This window comes from Pezoporus flaviventris, unplaced genomic scaffold, assembly GCF_033815535.1.
Source record: "Pezoporus flaviventris isolate CSIRO_AGI_PZ_B2104156 unplaced genomic scaffold, CSIRO_AGI_Pfla_v1 ptg000067l, whole genome shotgun sequence".
NCBI classification, from domain to species: domain Eukaryota; kingdom Metazoa; phylum Chordata; class Aves; order Psittaciformes; family Psittacidae; genus Pezoporus; species Pezoporus flaviventris.
In genome coordinates this window covers 893622-918221 of record NW_026892615.1, presented here as the reverse complement: position 1 = coordinate 918221, position 24600 = coordinate 893622, and the positions used below count along the sequence as shown (strand labels likewise).

General features: G+C 41.7%; 1 protein-coding gene across 2 annotated transcripts; it reads right to left on the bottom strand.

Moving 5' to 3' along the window:
- Positions 1-323: 323 nt before the first annotated feature.
- On the bottom strand, positions 324-24419 carry ADAT1 (adenosine deaminase tRNA specific 1). Of its 2 annotated transcripts, none has more exons than XM_061471788.1 (9): positions 24179-24419; positions 23444-23512; positions 22219-22273; positions 21420-21550; positions 18642-19260; positions 14273-14418; positions 11602-11701; positions 8930-9016; positions 324-1394 (listed from the first exon to the last, which is right to left on the bottom strand). In XM_061471788.1, exons 1-9 carry the CDS (start codon positions 24417-24419, stop codon positions 1262-1264), a joined length of 1581 nt encoding a protein of 526 aa, XP_061327772.1. In that variant the 3' UTR covers positions 324-1261. The 2 variants fall into 2 exon arrangements, with proteins under 2 accessions (XP_061327772.1, XP_061327773.1); XM_061471789.1 differs by lacking the exon at positions 24179-24419 and adding an exon at positions 23921-24022.
- Positions 24420-24600: the final 181 nt, after the last annotated feature.

Below are 24600 nucleotides of genomic sequence, written 5' to 3'. Positions count from 1 at the left end.
TTATCCACTTCTTTCATCCTCCCATTGCCTTGTGCAAATGTTTTATGAAGCACAATTTACAGCAGAAAAGGTACAAGAGGGGAGTGTGCTCAGTAGCAGTTACATAGTCCTGAACTTGCTCACAGAATGCAATAATTGGGACAAAAAGCTTACAGAGAATTACCTGCTGCCTCCCCCAGCCCCCAGCGTTTACTGACTGCCATGTAGACATTACTTGGTAATAAAGCATAAAGGCAAAGACTGTCAGAGACCACTTCAGTCTCCCCCAAAGCATCTCCACTTCTGCCAGGCAATTAATGAACAGTTGCCAGGAAACAGTGACATAAATGGTTAAGGCACCCCTGCTTTTAATTAACCACATATCACAGGGAGACAGGGGTTGGACAGCACTTGAAACACTGCAAAGTAGGTAACTGTTTGCCAGGAATTACACAGGACTGACAGGTTTGAACCAGGAGGTTTCTTTCGTGCCCACAGAAGCAAAGCAGTTGAACAGGTATCTGGGAAAGTCGTGAAATTAAAACAGGCACATGAGATAGATCACAAGTGGTATTATTTGACACTGCTTCTCCCCAGCACTTTTTTACTTCTGCTTTGGCTGTATTTAGTAACTAGAAGCTTACATGAAGGATTTGCAGAAAAAAAGACCCTTTAACAGAACCTGTATTTCCAGTTAGAAGCAATGGGGTTGGGGGACATGGAAAATTCTTCCAGGAGCCAGACAAGGAGAGCCAAGAGTTATAAAAACATTACTTACTACACATCAGGGTTGTCCCAGCAACACAAACCCAACCATAACATTATGAAGAGGGGGGGATAAAAGCAGCAGTAAAATTTACAAGTGATGGCCATAGCGCTGCTTTAGTTTCAGTTGACATTACTTCCACTGCAATGGACTATGGTTGATCATATCCTCGGGTAACAGGGGATAGCACGTCACTTCTTCCTTTCTTTTGAGGCATAATTGTTTCATGCAGCTCAGAACTTCAAGTCTACAATGATTCTTTTCTATATTTCAATAAAAAGGGGCTTCAACTCAACCAAAATAAAGACTTCTCTAAACTGCTTTCCTTTTCACTGTCTCCTTACAGCACATAGAATCACAGAATAGTTAGGGTTGGAAAGGACCTTAAGATCATCTAGTTTCAACCCGCCTGCCATGGGCAGGGACAAACTAGAGGATATCTTTTCCTAGTCCTTGAACTGCAGCGGTATCTGTGCACCAGAGCTCATTGCTGGATTTACACAGCCGCATGTATTCTCATGTGAACTGCAGGTATTCCTTGGTATTCTTGACCCAGCCCATTAGGGCTTGGCTACGCAGCACTTTCCAGGCTTCTTGATAATTTAGTGCAGCTTCCTTGTAGTCCCAGTAGGTTTCTAGAGTCTTCATCCTGACAGGAAATACACAACACAGAAAACATTTCTATTATGCTATTGAATGTAAAGCTACAAAATGAAAGAAACCCACAAAACCCAAACACCCAAGCACATGATGATGGCATTTGAGCTCTTTCATGCTAGTAAGTGAAATTCTCTGGTGCTTCTAGACAAGACCTGGAGAGGACAGACCCTGAAGCTAGTGTATCTATCTAGACACTGTCAGCAGTCTTACAAAAGGAAGCAAACCAGTTCCTCTCCATGCTTCACCACTCTCCAGCAACAGAAGTGTCATTGTTTGTGTCATAGCTTATAGAAAACTTCCATTATAGCAAAGAAATGTCATAGGAAAGCTGAAAAGGTGGCTAGAGATAGGTGCAGAACAAGTAGCCTAGTTCTGCTTGAAGAACAGACACGATTACTGGCGGGAAGGAAAGGTGACAAGGGCAAACAGGATAGCTTTTCTTTTCCAACACAAAATAATGGAGAAGAGTGAGACAAAGGAGAAAACATATTTTTACCTTCTCTCTAAAGCAAAACAGACTCAGCAGTTTTGGTGCTCTGCTCCCCTTCTGCATGTAGCACCTACTCCCTACAGCCTCAGCAGAACGACACAGTTCCAAGAAAGGCCAAGGTCAATTCACCACAACCACCTCCAAATCCTTACCATAGGCAAATTGTTCTCTCCCAGGTACTCCCAACGTGTACGTCAGACACGGTACAAACCACCTGCACCTTCTGCTCCACCTCAAAACCACACCCTGGGGAGCAGTGTGCACGCTTACATTCACGGGTAATGACCAAATGTTTCTTTTGGGAGAAACTCTTTCATGCTAGCATGCTTCTTGCACTTCAAGCACGTCTGACATATTTGTTTAAGATCTTGACCCTGCCCTTCTTCACTGTAAAATCATCTAATGACATATATTTGTTCTTTATCACAGAATAGCTAATACTAGATGCTGCTTATATCTTCAAAACACAGCTACTTGTACTTATGAGGTCACATTTAAGATGGTCAAAGATCAAAAATGAGTTCTACAACACAGATCTTTTGACCTGCTCAGTCTTGTTAAAGGTGAAACAGCTGTTTTGCTTGCATTTGCTGTGAATGCATATATGTAGATACAGATACAGACAGACAGATATTGCACCTGCCACTAAGCCAAGAGAAATACTCCAATGCCTAGCTGTTCCGCATTTCATCCTTGCTAAATGTTCCTGTTTTTCCTGCATCTGCTGGCAGATCAACGGCTCTTTAACTCATATCCAGCAGTGTGAGACAATTTAATTAAAACACATAGAATCATAGAATAGTTAGGGTTGGAAAGGACCTTAAGATCATCCAGTTCCAACCCCCCTGCCATGGGCAGGGACACCTCACACTAAACCATGGCACCCAAGGCTCTGTCCAACCCGGCCTTGAACACTGCCAGGGATGGAGCATTCACAACCTCCCTGGGCAACCCATTCCAGTGCCTCACCACCCTAACAGTAAAGGGCTTCTTCCTTATATCCAATCTAAACTTCCCCTGTTTAAGTTTGAACCCATTACCCCTTGTCCTATCACTACAGTCTCTAATGAAGAGTCCCTCCCCAGCATCCCTATAGCCCCCCTTCAGATACTGGAAGGCTGCTATGAGGTCTCCACGCAGCCTTCTCTTCTCCAGGCTGAACAGCCCCAACTTTCTCAGCCTATGAGAAATGAGAGAGATTCTTCTAACCTAGATCATTCCAATAGACCTTTGTTTGGAAACTGTTACAGGAGACAGTAGAGGACAACACAGCACAAAAGCAGGATAGACAGCAAGGAGCAGCTCAGTATTTTCACCCCACTGTAGTAGTAGTTACAAGAGCACATGTGAGTGCAGCCTCTTGGGCTCTCATTCTCCAAGCAGACAACATCACTGTAGAATTTAACAGTGGATGCAAGAGAAAGCTGCATTTTAAACAGCTTCCTCAAAGAGCTGCCAAAATCAGATTTATTCAATTCATGTTCAAAATCTCCATTAAGCTTCTAAGAAATTTTCAATCTATACATGGGAAAAATGCTTTCAAATTACTGGGTTCAGCAGTAGCTGTCATGTTTCTCTTTCTTGGTAGCTGGTGCAGTGCAGTGTTTTGACTTTCGGCCTGGGAACAGAGCTGATAACAAGGATGTTTTGGTTTGGCCAAGGACTTTGTGAGCCTCATGCTCTGCCAGGGAGGAGGGGAAGCCAGGAGGAAGCAGAGACAGGACACCTGACCCAAACTGACCAAAGAGGTATTCCATACCACAGCACGTCATGCCCAGGAGGTAACTGGGAGTGAGCCGGAAGGGCTGGGAGACTGCAGGGTTGGAGGAGGTATCGGTCGGAGCTTGGTTGGGCCTGGGTGTGGCAAGTTATCGGTTGGCTGGTGGTGAGGTGATGTATTCTCTTCCCTTGTTATCTCCTTTATCATTGTTATTATTGGTGGTAGTAGCAGTGATTTGTGTTATACCTTAGTTACTAAACTGTTCTTATCTCAACCCAGGGGAGTTGCATCCTTTTCGATTCTCCTCTCCGTCCCTCCGGGAGTAGGGGAAGGGCAAGAAGAGGGGGGTACAGTGAGTGAAGGAGCTCTGCCTGGTTTTAAACTACGACACAAATTCAAGGCACCTTACATCTGCCTAAATCCCTCACGATTTGTATCTCAGCTGTGTTTGGGCCATTGAGGGTCTGAGCATCAGTAATAAAGAACCTGTGACATTTTTTGGCAGAAGTGACAATTTGCTGCTCCAGGCAAAGTGCAGTACAACTGTATGATCTACTGCCTGCCCAGGTCTGCCTGACTACATTCCTTTTATGTTTCTCTTTACTATTTTAATCTTGCCCCTACACTATAATGTAAGAGAGACAGTGATTTTGATGGCTGTGTGCCACGGACATGAGATGTGATCCACAGGTTTCACTCTGAAAGGTACTGCACTCTCGGAAAAGTCTTATACAAATCACCATTATTGCTTGAAAACATTCATGTGCTCAGCTACTTGGAAAGCTGAGCAAAAATGGGCTCACCAGCAAGGCAACCTGCAAAGAAAAGCAATGCACTCTGCAGTACTTTCTTCTCAGCAACACCTCTTTAACCACATATTCAAACGTATACATTGAACTAAAATATACTTTTGAGATTCCAGTGACTCTGCACATGAAAAATGTTGATGTAAGCACAAGGCATCAAACAGAACATACTGTTGTACAAAAATTAATGAATCGCATCTAAGAGGGCAAAAGTTCACAGAGCTCCAGTACGTAAAAATCTGATGTGAATCCATAATGACAGGGGTCAGAAAAACATACAGGGTCTGATTCTGTTAGTGTCTTATTCAGAGCTACAGACCAAATGCAGTCACTGCAGGCAAGATGCTGAGTTTTTGCTCACTGACTTCCTGTGAGTGGGGTCTGCTCAAATACAACAAGCTCTAACAGTAACATAAGGTTCTGCAGTATCTGAAAGACTGTCAGTATATTGCTGTGCCTAAGCTTGGCAGACCAGATTTTTTATGTATTGTTCAAAAATAGGAAAAATAACTTTGTGGCTTTTTCCAGTGTCATCTGAGATGTGGAAAAAATCAATCCCATAGAGAAAGATGTAGAAGCTCAACAGAGTAATTAAAAAAATAAGGACCAAGTCTTGAGATCATTGTGAAGAATCTTTATGGAGCAGAATATACTACTTACTAAAAGATTCTTCAATCTGGCAAAGACCTAAACAAGCATCTGTGATGTGCAGTATAGAAAGTGAAGAGGACCTAGCTGCTCCACAGGCCTCCATGCAGTGGTAGGACCATCACAGAAACTGTTTCATGTACCAATCTTAAAAAGAAAATGGAAAAGGTACTAGAAAATTGCAACAGAATTCTTGCCAGATATGGTGGTTGTTCTGGTTTGGTTTTAATTTGGAGAACATCAGTAACACTGAAAATGCAGCTCTCCAATGACAGTTACTTTCATTAGGCTGACACTTCCTTACCATCATCCTCCCTCATTCCATAGGGAAATATTTAGCAGCCACCTGGTGACATCCTTTTGCTTTTCACAAATAAACACTGGCAAAAAGACCTTAAACATGAACCTCAAACAAAGGTTTTATAATGTATCTTAAAGCCATCTGAAAGTCCTTGCACTGCTCTCTACAGCAGCCCACACCCTCCAATCAGGTGTCACTGGAACTGGAATTGTTCCTACTGCAGACAGAATGGGAACAATGAATAAAGCCCAATCCTAATTGTGAGGGCTCCTGGCTACAATTTAAGAGAAAAGAGAATCAGTGATCCATGTAATAAGCCCAACGAGAAACTTGGGGCAGGTTTATGTTACAAAGCCTCCCTTACATTCAGACAAAGGGTTGCAGAGCCAGCCACACCTTGCACAAACTGAAAGGCCTGGTGACTCTGTATGGTGGATACCACTGTGTGACAAAAGAAGTCTTTCACTTCCTCAGGTGATGCACAAAGCATGCAGTTTTTCTACCAGCAGGGAAAACAACCAAAAATGCAAAAAACCTCCTTTGCCATATAACCACTAAGAGATCTGCAAATAACAATAATATTGCAGAGGTTTCTACATAACAATTAAGATTAGCAATGGCACAACACTGCCACACGGCACGTCTCCTTTGACAGTGAGCACAAACAACATGGTGAGGAATGATGGATTTATGTACCAGTAATTTCAAAACATTAACATGAAACAACATGTGAAAGGGAGACAACAGAAGAGAATGGAGTACGGCAAGTGGAGGTTATAAAAAACCAAGTAAGTTTAGATAGTCTAGCTAGAGATGTGAATGAAAATATAAGTAAGGTTCAGAAGCCAGAGGTCATAGAAATTATCAGAAAGGAAGAAAGTGTAACAACATAACACAGCACTATCTGGTTCTTCGTGAAGTAGCTAATGCCAGCTAAACACAACCTCTTCACTGTCTCAGTTGAAAGCAAATAAACTAAATCCTGACAAAAACAACTGCTCAGTGTAATGTTTAGCATCTTGGAGAGCCAGCAGAGTTCTGCCCCAGTAGGCGTTCTCCCTTTTCCAATGTAACAGTGCCCACATCAATTCCCTGGAAAGAAGTGAAGAATAAAAGAGAAGGGAAGGCACAAGAAGCCAGAGAAGCAGCTTTAGACACCATAAAGAAGAAAACAAAAGAGCATCAGAAGCAGTAAACTAGTTCCATGTAAAGCTTTAACTGCCCCGGTATCCTAGGTCTGACAGTGGACAACCTTAGATGAAGGAAACGTTAAGTAAAGAATGGCTTGTGTCTGAATGTACCAAGACAAAACTGTTCAGCAAATTTTAAAGGACAACACAATGAGATTCCCTTGATGGAGCAGAAAGGATGGGTGGCAAGAGACCAAGAAGTGGACTAGAAGAAGCAAAGCAGGAACTTAAGGACAAAGTGGAAAAAGGAAACTAGGTGACAGCATAGCACCAGAGCCAAACATTTGTGGGAGGAGATAAGATGCATTTGAATGGGAAGAAGATATGGAGCTGGGTAACTTAAATACACAGGAGTTTAGAGGAAACAACTTGAGAGTGTGGGATTTTTTATCTGAGGGCCACTCAAATTCAAACTACAAGGAGAAAAGGAAGAAAAAGGAAGAAAACACATCAGAATATTTTGCAGAAAAGGAAAGAGAAGAAGGAGGAAACAGCAATACAAATTTTTTTAAATTTTGCTTTCTAAGTGAAGAGTAGGGGAAAAAAAAGACTTCCAACAGGAAAGCAACTGGACAAGCTGACTGGTGAGCTAGCACCTCTACTGTATAAATCGAGTTTGTGCAGCCACATCTGCACATCAGATGGACTTTGTCAGGAGAAACCCAAGCAGAAGAATGGTAAAGGACAAAAAAGTCAAAGGAAATTACAAAGCCACTGGAGTCTAGAAAAGCCCTGAGGGGAAGTGACTTTATGTAAGCAGCACATGATCAGCACAATGAGTCACCTACCCAACAAGGCACAGCTCACACTCTGCTCACACTCTACTTGGAGGATGTTATGATGGCTGAACAAGTGATAAAAACTCCCACTCAAAAAAGGTTAACAATTTTATATTTAAAACTGAAGAAGAGTGTATTCTATTTATAGAATCAGTTGAAAGTGTTTCAGCAGTGGCACGGCTCCTGCTGGCATCAGAACTTTAAAATAGTTATGAGACTTCTACAGACACAAAAGGTAACTGCAAGAAACTCAATGGCATGCAAGATCTAATAATAGAAATCCAGGGCACACTTTTATTTTTAGGTTCACCTCAGCTAATATGTTGCTACCAGGAAAGGCAGAAACAGCCCATCTCCCTTTCTTCCAGCTACACATACCTCTTACTTCCTTTGCAAAGGATTTATTACATGTTTTAGCCCTACATGAGCCAATTCAGCTCATCCAATAGAAAACGTAGAAGACAAGGAAATTGTTTTCTGCAGCATAAGCTAGTTGAACTGCCTCACCCTGAGGCTGGAGAAGTGCAACTGATACAAGGGAGAAAACAAGAATCTACAGCCATCAGCAGCAGAGACTGCTGTGGGACCATCACCCTCAGCAGCTACCAGCAGTTAAATTAGCTTAACAGCTGGCGTAATCACATCCCTGGTGAAATCATACCTGGAAATAACTCTGAAATAAACTAACCCTCTCAAGGCAATGGACTTGGAACCTTCTACATCTCTCCAAATCTCTAAGCCAAAGTGAGAGTTAAGTTTTTTGTATATATAAAACTAAGCCCTACTCCATGGTAGCTGTTCTGGCTGGAATACCACCAGACACGTAATGCACATAATGCAATGCCAGACCAGGTGACTATCACAAGAAACTGCAGTCTGATAAATCAAACTTGTTTCTAATAATATAAAAGAAACCTCCAAGTGTAGCTTCCTCAGCCAACTTTCTGTCTTTCCAGAAAGTCTTCATAATACATACATTGCAGAAAGAGCCCTACAACTTCTCACCTTACTAGCTCTCAATCCATCATACATTTGGATGAAAAAAAGATTTTAGCCTACAGTTTTCTAAAAAAAAAACCAAAAAAAACCAACCAAAACAAAACAGCAAACTTTTTTTCCTCAAATTCTGCTTCAGACAAAACCACTTTGACTCAGAAGACAAACAAACAAAATGTAGAGTTTTCTGCAAAGACAGCAAGTTGAAGAGGCTTACAGAGGTGTCCATCAGCTAGACACCAGACCTAGTGCAATGCCCCACTGATCAGGAACAGAGTTTACCCTTCTCAAAAGAAGTAAGCCTTCAGAACAGATCAGCTGCCCCAGATTCTTACCTTAACTCCAAACAACCCACCTGCAATTTCTTCTGTCATTAACATATGAGATGTGATAGCTATTTCTCCATGGAGGTGATTAGAAAGACCAAAAAGTCTTCCTAACCCATCAAGTACATGCCATAATTTTCAAAGACAAAATTTTAACAATGAACTTATCAAAAGCGAGATTCATGAGCAGATTCTGGTATTAGCACATAATTATTGAGTTTCATTAAGTTTGAAATCACTTTTCTAAATCTAACAAAAATGTCTTTACCGGAGCGTGTCTGGCAGATCTTCATGTGGAATACTCATCACCAGCTTTTGGAATGTATGGAAGAGTTCCACTTTACAGATCTTGGATCTGATAGAAAAAAAAAATAAATCAGGAATTCTGATGGAAAAAGGATTCAGAATTGTACTTCCTCTTACAGCTCACAGTATTACATCCCAGCTGAATGTTTTTGATGAAAAACATTTTCACTTCTCAAAGAATGTAGAAAGTTCTCAACAATTTAACTTTTCCTACCCCATCCAAGTGGCCCACCTGCCTTTTTACTTTGTTTTAAATGTTGTACTGACAAAGAGCTCTGTTGCCACCATGGTGCCAGCCAGCACTCTTATCAGTTTGCAGAGAACATTTTAATAGCCACACATTGTTATCTGTGTGAGAGTGCACCATCATCAGCTCACAACTACAGCAAGGTTGAGCCAGAAGGACTAGTCCCAGAACTGATCAAACAAGCACAGGAGGACTTGAAAGGCTTGTTCAAACTGGCAGACTTATTCAGAACAAATAAAAGAATCAGCAGGAATAGATGGAACAATGCTGTCCTTCTCACAATAGTGACAAGGACACACACAGCAACAGCTGCAAAGCAGTTAAATATTAAAAGGCTCATCAAAAAATAAAGTGAGTCAAAGTTTGAAGATACCATATGCATCTCAGTCAGCTTTAAGACCCTCACCCTCCCCAAAGAGAACACAGGTAGAAGAGCTGTTTATAAAGCATGGTTCATTTTTGAGAGCCCCAGCTACTTTCTCTATTTAAGCAAATTCTCTTTATACACTTGTCTTTACAATGACTGAGCTCTCCAACAAGTGCAAACTGATTCTCCAGAAACACTGAAAAAAACCACCAGTCAAAAAAAAACTTTCTATTTTGGTAGTATGTTCTTTAAGAACCCCAAAATTGGCATGCAAAGATGTTCTAAAATTTCATCTTCATGTTAATCTGCCAGTAGTTCATATTGTATTTTCTGGTGTTTTAGTTAAATAAGTATTAACAAAAGCACATACCAGACATCTACCTACAAATTCCTTTTAGTCAGTCAGCTTTACCTTCCTTGATATTTAGCGTTATCTAGCATACAAGGGGGGGGAAACTCTAAACAACACCCCCCACGAATCACCATGAGATTCCTTGAGGGAAATTAAGTCTTGTTTATTATTAAACACCCACTGCCAGTAAGGATATAAATTCCTTATTTTCATGATAGAAGTTCCTTTCGTGACGATTTATCACACAAGTGTGAACAGTTTACGTATTCTTTGACAGACATTGTTTTTAATCCTGATTTCCTAAGGAAACAAGGCCTTTGAAGTCACACAGTCTTGTAGGCCCTCTCCCATAATTTCTGAATGTTTTAGTAAATTTTGGGCACATGTAAAAGAGAGGAGGAGCTCTCAACAATAACTAAATTTCTATAGCACACTGGCACCTAGCAGTGGCTCTAGAGTTTGAGAGCTGAGGATCCACAAATGCTACGTAACAAACATAAGCCTACTGAGAAGAGGTTGTTTGGTTTGTCCGATCTTTCACACATCTTCTGGAATACATTACATACCACCTAATGAAAATTAATATTCCACTGTGCACATAAAGCCTGTCTCAAAAGACACACTAAGTCACCGAGGTCACCTGTGCTAACAATACCCCACAAACCAATGTCACACATCACAGACCACAAAGTTACTAGCCCTCTTCTTTCAGGAAAGACGAGAAATACTAGGATATACCAGGATAACCTTCAGTCAATGAGAAGCTCAGAACATGCAACTCTCAGGCATGTGAATGAATTATCCTCTAGAATTGTCCAAGATCTACTTATTCACTACTGTCAGGACTATCATATTTCTCCCAGAAAGCCCAGGAAAAAAAAGAACACCATGACCATTGATAAACCGTAGTATAAGCAGCCAATAACCAAAACATGACTGCAGCCCTCAAGCTGAACTTCCACAGACCAGTGCTAATTTTGGTCACCTCACCTAAACCGAGAAAGGTGTAGAGAGAGATTTGTCTGCAGATGTTTACAAGTAATTCCTGTCAACCACAAGAAAAATGTGTAACTGTTTCTTTAAACATGGATTATGATGTTTCTTAGAGAGCACAGTGTCAAGAAACTATTGGAAAGTGACATGTTTTGTGTTAGGAAGATGCTACAGGCACTTCATAACATTTTAAAACTTTAATGCAGAAAGCCACATTGCAAAACAACAGTTTTAACAATCATACAAGCAGATCAGCTGGCTGACTCTTACAGAAATCTAGAAGAAGGACCTGTAGAACACGCATTTCCTTCACAGTCACCAACTCAAGAGATACAAAGCAAAAATTCTGCTCATTTCAATAATAATCTATATTTTAATAAAAATTTATCGTAATCCACCACCACCATTACCTACAATTCTAGTTTTAATCAACAGTGAAAACAAAGAAATAGGATAAACTTGTTAACCCTCATCAACTTTTGCCATTCCAACTCCCCTTCTCTCCCTTACACAGTGACTCTTCTCTTTCCCCAGCTCCCTGCCTTTCCCCCTTTTTTCCTCACTCCCTGTATTTCCTCTACTCTGACAATACGCCAGGCACCATATGAGCTGACAGACGTGTGTGTGGGCTAACAAAAAAGATCTCTGCATTCAGACACCACAACATTCTCATACCTGCTCTGATGGCTCCCAATCATCTTCTTTGTTGTTCCCTGACGGAAGCCATCTGAGGTGACATCCAGAGGCTGCTCAGGGACTGCAGTCCAACTGATAGCTGCAGAAGAAAGGATTATGAACAAGGGATATGCTCTCATCACAAAAGCAGAATTTAACAGTTCCTTTCATTCCACGTGTTCATGTGATACCATGCTGATTCCCAAAATAATTCAGACTACTTGCACCAGACAGTCTACATCTTCCTTATTTACTGTGTACTACTATTTTATTATGTATTGTATGCTCCAAATAGTTCTCTCTGAGTTTGATAACTGACATACATCAAATATTTGCTGACTGTACTTAAAAAATATTATTATCTAGAAGTCAAATAAAAATAATCTGCTCAAAGACATAGCAAGTGCCAACAACCTTATCCTTTACCATTCTGGTTACCTTATTATCATCTTAAGACTGTAAACTTCTTAATGCTGAAACTCTGCATACCATGCCTCATAGATTCATAAATAAGGACCAAAGCTCAGTGGCATGTTAACAGCAACAAAACTGTATACCTAATCTGTCCCACAATATCCTGAAAACAGTTTTTAAGTTCTACTGATGTCCTGGGTTCAGCAGTAGCAGTAATTTTTTCTCCTTCTTAGTAGCTGATGCAGTGCTGTGGTTTTGACTTTCAGCCTGGGAACAGCACTGATAACACCGATGGTTTTAGTGTTGCTCAGTAATGTTTACTCTGACCAAGGACTTTGTGAGCCTCATGCTCTGCCAGGGAGGAGGGGAAGACAGGAGGAAGCAGAGACAGGACACCTGACCCAAACTGACCAAAGGGGTATTCCATACCACAGCGCATAAAGTGGGGACAGTTACATGGAAGGGCTAGATCGCTGCTTGGGTTGGGCTGGGTATCTGTAGGTGGGTGGTGAGCGGTTGTATTCTCTTCCTTTGTTATTTCCCTTATCATTAGTATTATTGGTGGTAGCAGCAGTGTGTTATGTTACACCTTAGTTACTGGACTGTTCTTATCTCAACCCATGGGAATTACATTCTTTCAATTCTCCTCCCCATCCCTCCTGAGGGGAGAAAAAAAGAGGGGAGACATTTTTTGTTCCCTAAGTTCTCCCATTTTTCTGTGTTCATAACCGGCAAAACAGCTGCACATGCATTAACTCTAAAGAAAATATTCAGTTTTTCTCCTTCATGATACCATCTTGCCATTCAAGATGCTCAAAACCTACACATTATAAAGCATATTATGGCAGCTGATTATGTTAATCGCACTCGTATCGTGATTCAGCTGTATGCTGCAATTACCCTGCTCTCCTAAGTGTAAATGGTATTTGCACTGTGATTTAGGTACAATGCTGTATAGCTCTGCTGAATTAAAATTCTGTGTAATCCCAAACAACATGAAATACAAAAAACTGTTACTGAACACTTCATCTTACATGTGGGGAGTATCTAAAACCACCTGGTCAGAGTCTGACATCCTCTGACAAAGAGATAAAAATCTACTTAAACATGAGAATGTTTTTCTTTTTTTCCTTTGTTATAGCACAAACTTCAAAATATTAAAAAGAACACATTTCTATTTTTAATACCAGCTGCAATTTTCAAGCATATTTCAATGCTCAATGTAACAGCCCTGAATTTATTCTGATTTTCACCTCTTCAAGAAAAAAAATCAACACGGCATAATTTCTATATGCAAAAAAGTGTGATAAAGCATCATTCATCTTTATTTAATAGACTGACATGAGTAACTGTACAGAAAGAAAGTCATACACAGGGATTTAGCAGCTGGCTTCAGATCTTTTTTGCAAAGTAAACTGGCGCCATTTTTCAATGATGGATTTTGTTTCCTATCTCACAGAATCAAAATATTTTCCCTCCTGGCACCTGCAAAAAATCCAATCTAATGAATCTGAATTCCATTCAGGAACCCTTTGTTTGCAGTCTGTTTTATCATCAGGTCTATTGTAAGAGAATAATTTCCAGTTCCAGTTAAGCCAGAAAAGTATACAACAGCAGATGGTAGGCATGTCCAAGCTTAAAGAAACTGTTTAACTAGTACTAGTAACCGTACACGCATGGTGGCAGCTCCAGTGTTTGAGTTTTTTCCCAAAAGACACCATGTTGCTAAATCACAGCGTGACTTGCATATTCATTCATCACCATGACAAAAAATGCAATGTCCAAACCCTCTATCAATTAAACCCTCACACTATACTACTCTGTATTCTTTTTACGTTCACAGATTTCTGCAGCAGTTACAAGCATAACTCAGCACGGCAATTCTTCTGTTCATTACCAAGGAGAATGCAAAACTAACTGAAACAAGCAGCCTTTTGATATTTTGGGGGTTTTTAGTGACCTCAGAACTTCCACTTTAGCTGCTTGTTTCCTGTCTTTGTTTAGCTTAGAAATTCTTCATGGCATCAACCAGGTGTTCATTCAGTCTGAAAATTACCTGCAGAGAACGAGAGGCTGAGCTGAGTATTATTAATTATTAACAATTAAGTTCTGACCTGAAATTAATTCCTTGCTCTAAGTCACATGTTGCCTCTAGCATTGGCGATGAATGATGTTCCATTTTAGAAAACCAGAAAAACCACCTCATTTCTATTTGGATTTCTGCACACAGTTATGCAACTAGCCCAGGTGAACTCACCTGCACTGCAAGGCACAAGTTTTGTTTTGCTGTTAGTCTGTGCTTCCTGAATTGCCTGACGGCTGTGCTCAAACTGAAGATCTGACTGCAGCAGCTTAACCTCCTGGGTGACAAAACCAGCTGGTAAACATGAGATGTGCTGACACCTAAAGTAGGCACAGAAAAATGCAAGTGATTTTAAGTCTGCTCTTCCTAAACAAGCTGATTTTGTGCAATTTCCACCCACAATCTAAAATATGTTACTTTTTACATTAAAACTGAATTTAGCATGAGTTGTGGAAGAAAGACAAGGAGGCTTGAGGGCACGTTTCCCTTCAAAAAAGTATTTGCTAAAAAAACAAAGCGACCTAGTTTGTTAAGACTTTGTCCATCTTAAAAAAATGTGACTGATTTTTAAAAAAGGTCTAGATATAAGGGTTAGTTAACCTTCCTAATCAATGGAGGTAAAATATGGAGGATAAAGACTGCAATAATCAAAGTGTTTACATAGTAAACCATATTACACTAACAACTGTTTTATGAACCTGGAAGTTCATAATCAAAGACTAAAAAGGTACAAGATACATTTACAGTTATATGCATAATCTTACCTGCGTTACTTTAAATTACTGCTACACACTGAATGGGATTATGATTGTATGAGGAAAGATATCAAGTATTACAGAGTGAGGAAAGAATTACCCAGTAAACTCCACTGCAGAGATAGCTATAGAGTTTCCCCAATTAATATACTATGATGTCTTTTATAACCATCCTAGAAGGATGCAAGGCTATGGAGAAAAGGAGTTACTAAATAAACTCAAACCTTTCAGAGGAACTGGTGTAGTAACTGGCTCTTAATGGGAGAGGTTCAGCTCCTGGGTTTCCTTCTTGCCCTCCTTTCCCTTCACTCTGCCCTGTTCCACTTACTGTCCTTTAAAACTTGCAGATACCTTTGTTGCACTGAACCAACCTCCTAAGCAAGAGAAATACTCACTTCCAATCCTTTTGTTGCTGGAATAGTTTTCATCAACTCAGAGTTGTGAGGAGCAAGAAAGCCAGTGAACAGCAGAGGATTTTCTTCATTTAGCAGCAGTGCACCTCACCTCGCATAAACTTCCCTGAGGTGACAAGTTGTGTTACCAGAATACTGCTCACAGTAAAGTGAAGCATTCCACTATATAATGAAAAACTACACAGGGTGTAGTTCAGATCAAAGAAGCAGACAGATTTTTATCATCACAGATAAGCACCTACACTTGGCATTTCCAGTCTAAGACAACTCAGTGTTTTCACAGCCGACCAGTGCAAGCTGTCACATGCTAGGTGACACAGCCTGCATGACTCTTCGAAGCAGCCTGCTCTCCTGAAGTCCATGGTTGTGAGTTTGCTTTTTACTTCCTTCCCTCCCCTTGGAATCCTGAACTCCACCAATTCATGGTCACTGCAACCAGGGCCTCTTTTGCCTTTCGCATCCCCACTGATCCCCTCATTGTCGGCGAACATGAAGCGCAGCAGAGTACCTCTCCTCCTTGGCTCCTCTCTCTGCCATTTCAATCATTCCTAATGGTGGGTCAGGTTCAAAAATTAAAATTCTTTCTACATTGCAGAGCAGGAGGATGAGAAACAAGTATGCCAAAGCCAGATTTAAGAAGCCACAAATCTCATCCTTTACAGAAGCTGAAGGCCCAGACTCACAGCAGAATTCTGAAGTGCATCCCTCAGAAGGCATGAAAACTACAAAAGGTGAGCTTGCACTGCACATTCAAAGCGTGAATGGAAGTGGTGGGACAGACCAGGCAGATACTAGCTTGCATGGGAAGTGTGAAGTGTCCCAGAAGCATGAAGTTTTGCTCAAGAAGCTGGCAAATGAAGTTGCTAAGCCACTGTCCATCATATTTGAAAAATCATGGCAGTCAGGTGAAGTTCCCAATGACCGGAAAAAGGGAAATATAACCCCCATTTTCAAGAAGGGGAAAATGGATGACCCGGGGAATTACAGAGCAGTCAGTCTCACCTCTGTGCCTGGCAACATCTTGGAGCAGATTCTCCTGGAAGGCATGCTAAGGCACATGAAAATCAACAAGGTGCTTGGTGACAGCCAGCATGGCTTCACTGAGGGGAAATCCTGCCTGACCAATTTGGTGGCCTTCTATGATGGGGCTACAGAACTGATGGACAGGGGTAGAGCAGTTGATGTCATCTACCTGGACTTGTGCAAAGCATTCAACACTGTCCCACACGACATCCTTGTCTCTAAATTGGAGAGACATCAATTTGATGGATGGACCACTCGGTGGATAAAGAACTGGCTGGATGGCCGCACACAAAGAGTTGTGGTCAATGGCTCAGTGTCCGGCTGGAGACCAGTAACGAGTGGTGTCCCTCAGGGACTGGTGTTGGGACCGGTCCTGTTTAACATCTCTGCTGGTGACATGGATAGTGGGATTGAGTGTGCTCTCAGCAAGTTTGCTCATGACACCAAGCTGTGTGGTTTGGTTGATACACTGGAGGGAAGGAATGCCATCCAGAGGGACCTGGACATGCTTCTGAGGTGGGCTGATGCCAACCTCATGGAGGTTAACCATGCCAAGTGCAAGGTCCTACACCTGGGTGGGAGCAATCCCAGGCACAGCTACAGGTCGGGCAGAGAAGAGATTCAGAGCAGCCCAAGGAGAAGGACTTGGGGGTGTTGGTTGATGAGAAAATGAACGTGAGCCGGCTTCAGTGTGCGCTTGCAGCCCAGAAACCAACCGTATCCTGGGCTGCATCAAAAGGAGCGTGACCAGCAGGTCAAAGGAGGTGATCCTGCCCCTCTGCTCTGCTCTTGTGAGACCTCACCTGGAGCATTGTGTGCAGTTCTGGTGACCTCAACATAAAAAGGACATGGAACTGTTGGAACAAGTCCAGAGGAGGCCACGAGGATGATCAGGGGCTGGAGAACCTCCTGTATGAAGACAGGCTGAGGAAGCTGGGGCTGCTCAGGTAGGAGAAGAGAAGGCTGCGTGGAGACCTCATAGCAGCCTTCCAGTATCTGAAGGGGGCCTATAGAGATGCTGGGGAGGGACTCTTCATTAGAGACTGTAGTGACAGCATAAGGGGTATCAGGTTAAAACTCAAACAGGGGATGTTTAGATTGGATATAAGGAGGAAGCTCTTTACTGTGAGGGTGGTGAGGCACTGGAATGGGTTGCCCAGGGATGCTGTGAATGCTCCATCCCTGGCAGTGCTCAAGGCCAGGTTGGACAAAGCCTTGGGTGACATGGTTTAGTGTGAGGTGTCCCTGAGCATGGCAGGGGGGCTGGAACTGGATGATCTTAAGGTCCTTTCCAACCCTAACTATTCTATGATTCTATGAATATGAACAGAAACAAGTGCTGACATGAGATCATGACTTTTCAATCTGGTTGCCAAACAGACTCATCTTTCTAAACCTAAATGTACTCCACCACACCACAGCAATTTCTGTGCTAGGTCCCGAAGTCGGTTTCCAAGGGATGCACAGCTCACCTGAAGACACAAGGAACAGTCACAACTTTAGAACAGCAGCTTTCAGAAACTTCTACTGAGAACGGCTGACAATATAACTTTGAAATTTTACATGGGATGGACTTATATGCAAATGCAATAACCCAAATATTAACCTCCTGGGAAATTTTAAGTTCAGATCCAAGCTCAGAAAGACAGCAAAAAGTAAACTGGTTTTACTACAATTCCCTTCCAAGTAAGTTTAATATACTGCCTCTTTTAGTTGCTAGAAAGTTAGTTTGAAAGCAGGGTCTAAAATCAGTGAAAGCTGAATTTAAGGCTGTTATAAAGGTCTGTAAGGACAACCAGAAAGACAGTGCAAAAGTCTACCTATGCATTTACTTGGAGTAATTTCAGATTGCATTTATGATGGATGGATTTGGGAGCTTTTTAATTTAATATTAGGAATGCTGCTGCACGACATAAAAGCTGCTTTTGCTCATCAACACAGTTATGTAAAAGGAACCTTACTACTCAGAATGACTCTCTGGAGTACGGATAACTGAATAAATTGAGAAGTCCAACTTCACTACACTGACTGCATGTCCTTCCAGCTGCTTTTTCTGCTGGAAAGCTTTTAGAAAAACTCTGGTGGGTAACAGCTTCTCAGTGCTCTGTGATGGGACAACCAAGGGGATCCAGAATCTAATGGAAACTCTTTTGTGAATCTTCAAGTCTGATCCACCAGCAGGAGTCACCTTTTCTCCATACTCCACAGGGCCACTTTCTGAAAATGTGAATTTGCAGAAATTGACATTTTCTGCATATGACCCTGGAAAAAAGTTCTGGTATTTGTGTGATATGTTGTCTTCCATGATTCATTGTCTCCATACACACCATGTGATTTCCAGTGAACACTTACCTTTCAATAATTGCTCTCCTCATGACTTCTTGGCTATATGGACACTTCCCCACTATAATTGCTGACAGATATAATGGATACTGCAGGAAATGCATCAGAAGAGCTCCTTGACACCCTAATACATTCCAACGAGCCAGTTTATCACTGCAGGACATTGAGCATGTTCTGTCCCCACGACCTGGCTTCACTCGTAATAACCCCACACAGTGATAACCTAGTCCAGGTATTCGGGCATCACTCAGCTCTCCAGGCACGCATTTTGCTCCAGTTCTATAAACATCTGCTACCTTTGGTCTCCTTAAGGTAGTCTCCTTATTAGCTGTTTGCCTCTCTGCAGAACCTTCACAGCCCTCTGGATTTGTGTCATCTTCTCGTTCCACAGATCCTTGCTGAACAGCCAGGCCTTCAGTGATTACAGAAAAATAACCATCATTGTCAGTTTTCATTCTCTTGATTTTATGGTCACTTGCCATTTTCTCTGATTTCCTTTTATCTTCTAGACCCAAATGATCATGGTTACTTCTACACTCTGCTAACTGTCCAACAGCATCAGCTCCAGTTGCTGGCTTACAAAGCTGGTTCACTGGTTCACTCATTGGAATAATAGAAGCATCTCCACCTACAACAGAAGAAATAATATTTAAATTTGCCAAATGTATCTCTTGTGATTGGAACATATCACAGCAGTACTATGATGACTGCTATTGGCTTTCACAGATTTGTTCTCAGGAAAATTTTAACTATGAGAACACGCTTTTCAAGCGACACTGATGTACAATGAAGAATCAGACTTCATTGAAATTTTATCCAACCTATGTTTAATTTCATGTTTTCCATTCTACCTAAGAAATAATCAAAAAAGCAAAATTTAAAATAAAAATCATAAAGCTAAAGGTGTCATTGGCATCTGACAGACCACAGGCAGTGCTGAAGACTCAGAGGAAAACTAGTCTGATCTAACTAAACAATACAACTCTCAAAGGAGTAAGTAAATAATAACCTATCAAATAAAAATGCAAATTTTAATCTGTATTATTAAAACAAGATCAAAACAGAATTCTGAAGCTCAGTTCAAAGCCAACCAGGCGTGACAGGTATGTGAGAAAAAGGCAGTCAGAAACTATTCTTGCTATTAAATTTGGAGATAAATGTGGACTCTATTCTGATATTGCATTACTAAAGAAAACCATCATAGTGTATTCCAGCAATGCCATCAAAATCACACAAAAGTATGAGCAACTAATTCACTATGTGAAGTACTAATGAGGTGTATTTTGAGAGCACTGTGACCTCTTGACTCTGGTAACAGACTAGCAGTTGAAGAATATACTGGTAAGATTGTGATAACATTGAGACCTCCATTAAAATGACAGACCCAAGAAGTCTCATTTCTACATTTTGCTAATAGAGCTCATCTTTGTGATGTTTGTTGGTTTGGTTTTTTTTAACAAAAGTGTTTTCCTGGACAAAACAAGAAGTTGCATCCATCCCATAAGTTTTGGATTAGGGGACTGTTCTGTAGGTGGAAATTTTGGTTGTTTTGTGGGAATTTGGTTTTGATTTGTTAGGGGGTTTTTGGTTTTGTTTTGGTGGTTTGTTGTTTGGGTTTGGTGTTTTTTTCTTTGGTTTGATTGAGTTTTATCTTTTTTTTTAGTGGTTTGGGGGTTTTTGTGTGTCCTGCATTCAGTTGTAACAAGTCACTTTTCTCCTTCTTAATATCTGTTGCAGTGCTGTGCTTGGGATGTGCTTGAGTCTGAGAATATTGCTGATAACACATGGGTGTTTTCATTGTTGCTCAGCACCACTTACCACAGTCAAGGACTTTTCAGTCGCTCATGCTCTGCCAGTGAGGAGGGACACAGGAAGCCAGGAGGAGCAGAGACAGGACACCTGATCCAAACTAACAAAAGGGGTATTCCATACCACAGCACATCATGCCCAGTACAAAAACTGGGGGGAATTACCCAGAAGGCCCAAATCAGTGCTTGTGTCGGTTATCTGTTGCCAGGTGATGAGCAATTATTTGTGCATCACTTGCGTTTATCAGTATTTTCCCCTTCCTTTTTTATTTTTATATTCTCTCTCCTTGTTATTCCCCTTATCATTATTATTATTGGTGGTAGCAGTAGTGATTTGTGTTATACCTTAGTTACTGGACTAGTCTTAACCCATGGGAGTTACATTCTTTCCATTCTTCTCCCCATCCCTCCAGGAGCAGGAGGGAAGAAGCGGGGCGGTGAGCAAGCAACTGCATGGTTCTGGGTTACAGGCTGGGCTTAAACAATGGCTGTGGTTGGGGTTATTTTGGTTGTTATCGGCTTTTTTCTGAGGTTTTGTGTTTGATGGATTGCTGGTTTTGGGTTTCTTTGCTTGTTGGTTTTTTTTTAAGGAACTGTGATAATTGTCAATGATACCATTATAATTTGAATCCAAGGAGACAATGTTTAAAGCAAAGCAATCAGGAGACATGACAGAACCTCTGACAAGTATGTTAGTTTCTGGGAAATAGAATAGTAGCTGTTATCATCTAAAGAGAAAGCGAAGCATTCCACTATATAACGAACAACATACCAGATTTCCTGAATTCTCACAAATCACATCCAGTGAGAAAAAAATGCCAAATGTATCTGTGAAGGACCAGTCAAGTACATCTTAGGGCACATACTAATAACATGAATTACTGCCTCACACTCACTCCAGACCAAAAAGACCAAAGGCAGGGGCAGAAGAGATTCTACAAGTGAGAGCAATGAAATTAGTTCACTCCAGCATACTCACATGGGGTGTGACTGGAGAAGAAAACAAATATGACATTTGGTTTGAGTTTCCATTTCCCAGTTTCAGTTCCTGGAATAAAGATACTGCATTGCTGATGGGAAGCTGCCAGCCACATCTGATGGAGAAGATACCTGTTAGGCAGAAAGTTTTCATGAAACATTTACTTCATTTCTGATGCATGGGAAAATAACAAACATGAGACACCCACTAGTGCCTGTCCTTTGCTGATAAAGTCTGTGAGGAGCAAGGAAGTTTTGCTTCTAAAGATAGATGGGATCCAACATAATCCATAAACAAAAACCACATCATTGGAACCTTAGTAACAGCAACCTGACAGGGTCAGATTCAGTGGAGTTAAATGTCTCTTCAAATCACGTCTCTGTTCTGTAGCTTTACTATTCTCCTGTCTTGGTTCCTTGAACCAGCTTATCCAATGTGAACACGACGGCTGTTATGTAGGAAAGAAAAAAAAGGCTACCCTTGACAGCTACTCATCAAATCAGCACTGACATCACATGAAATCAGATCCTACTTTGTTCAGAGGCTCTACAAGAACAAAGAAACAAGCTTTTGTGAAAGGGCCTTCACACCACTTAAAAGTGTAAAAATTAGGCTAAACTGCTTGTTGCAAAGGGGAAAAAAAGTGTTGCCTACACAGAAGTAATACCATTCTCTTTCATTACACTCTTATCCCTGAGGCTGCAAAATGTGGCTATTTTGTTATAGGTCAAAACATTTTTACCAAAATCAACCAACCTCAAGAGGCACTGAGTAACAGCACGTAAACTTCATGCCTCACCTCTGGAAGCTCCTCTTGGCCACAACTTCAGCATGACTGTCATTCAGAACATCTCCTGAAGCAACAACCAAATAAGAACATTATGCAACATTACTAAAAAGGAGACAACAAAGCAAACAAGATTTGACAGGTGTCAGTTCTCCAGATTTGTTAGCATGTGAAGGTTTAACATTGGTATTCAGTTACTGCAAGATATTTACAATTCCTATAGCTACAAAAGGAGGTCAACAGCCTACTCAAATGAAGGATAAAACTCTTCACTCCGCAGCAAACCCAAGACTTGTTGAAATACCAAATTGTAACTCTTCTGGCATCTGAAATCCTTTGAGTTGAATAAACACTGGCTTCCTTCAAAACCCTCATGGTATTTCTTCTTAATGGTAACTCTTTATATTCTCAGATGAAGCATAGCATTCAGAAAATTTTAAGTGCTTGTTAAGCTGTTGGGTGAAATCTCTTGTTGCACTATGTACAATATAAATTACTTTTCTTGTAAATAACACTGATATTTACCAGATTTACACATCTCACCGTCAAACTTCCAGCAATATCTGCCTACTGCAGTATCTAAAGGAACAAGATCTGCAGATCTACCTAAAGAAGGTAGAAAGCCCTGTACCTACATATTTACAAGCACTTCTCCTTTAGTTCCTATAGCTTCTGCCCTCTCCTAGGAGAGGGAACAAACATCCTGAGTAAAGAAGCAGACATGCAGAGCAAAATCCTACAATAAATGGTAAGAAATGTAGCTGTGAGAAGTCATGTTTGTGCCACACACACTATTGTACAAATACTTGAAATTAGCTAGCTGCAGAACACATGGTAAAGACAAGCAGCCTGTTAGTACATTCCGGTGCCATCCCTCCCCTAACTCAGCAGTGGCTCTTTCGCATCAGGCCACGACAAAACTAGATCATCAGAGGCAAAAGCAGCACAATTATTTTGCTTATGTTTTGGTTTGCTTTTAGTCATTAACTCTTTGGGCATGCAGATGAAGGGCCTAAATTACACATTTTCACATATATAAAGTTTATTCACCTTCAAGGCAGCAAGTACAACAAGCTCCAGGGCAGCCATTGTGGCTGCCTAAACTCCTCTCTTCTTAATGAAGTGAAACCTGCCTGACACTTCTGCCTTCAAGTCTGAGCCTTGGACATTTGCACCGATTTTATGACACCAGCAAGAAAAGGTAGCACAGGATGTCTGGTCTGAACACCATACTTACCAGTTTTTCTCATTTTGTTTTGGCCAATACATTTTGTTCCTGTTCCCATAGCGACAACTTCCTTTGTAACTGAAAAAGGAAACATTATTACTTGAACAAGCTGTGACCAGAAGCACTGCTCTCATAAAGTCATTGAGGTAACACACAGGACATTGTGTCAAAGGTAAGATACAGTGAGGCAGGCCATACCACATTCCAGAAAGGAAACAGTATCTCACCAGCCCCAGAAAAGGTCTGTGATACATTGCAGCAGCACTAGCACATGCCTGCCATGCTTGGCTGGACCCTGCGACGCTGGCAGATGATTCCTCAAACTTGTAAGCAAGCATGGGATATAATTTGTGAAGCAATATGGAAGTGCCAGCAAGGGAAAAGGTAATGGGGAACTATCACCAACACAAAATGTAATAAGGCAGCCTGTTAATGGAGAGCCAGCTGAGACCTTCCAGCACTCTTTCAAGTAGCAGCTGAACACACCTGTGCAAGGGTTTACATTAGTAATTCAGGTCCTCCTAAACTTCTTTCCTCTCAGATACAGCCTGAGAAGAACAGAGCTTCACCATAACCGTCTCTTTCTAGGCAGAAGCGGTAAAAGCTTTTGCAGAGTAAAGCATTTGGGTGGAGACGCAAATGGGGTTGTTTTTTTTTTCAAAGGTATTAAATAAGAAAGCACCAAGGGCTGCCATCTCCTCTCCCCTTCGCCGCCAGCTGCCCCCGTCCCCACGGCTGTCTTACCCTGCAGAGCCCCTGCACTAGCAAGAACCTCTCTTTGGGTTGCGGACTCCACTTTGACAACAGCTGCCAGTGAAGTCCACTCCCTGCTTGGATCTGGCTTCCCCTGCTTAGGGAGCCTGCTCCGATAGTGCAGGCAGCACAGCTCAGCAACTTCATCAGCTGACCACGCGGCTCCCGAGAGGCGCCGGATCCCATCACAGCACTGATCTGCAGCCCCCTTCTCTCCCACTTTGCGCTGCATGCCGGTGTCCCGCACCAGACTCCGCTGCCAGAGGCGCAGCCGCACCCCTCTCCAGCACCGTTTATACCGAAGAGCACCGCACGGAACCAGGAACTGCCAGGACCGGGGCTCCCACAGCGGCAGCGCCCTCAGCGCCCGGCCCCGGGCAGCGCCACACCGCAACCGCGCACGCGCTGCCCCG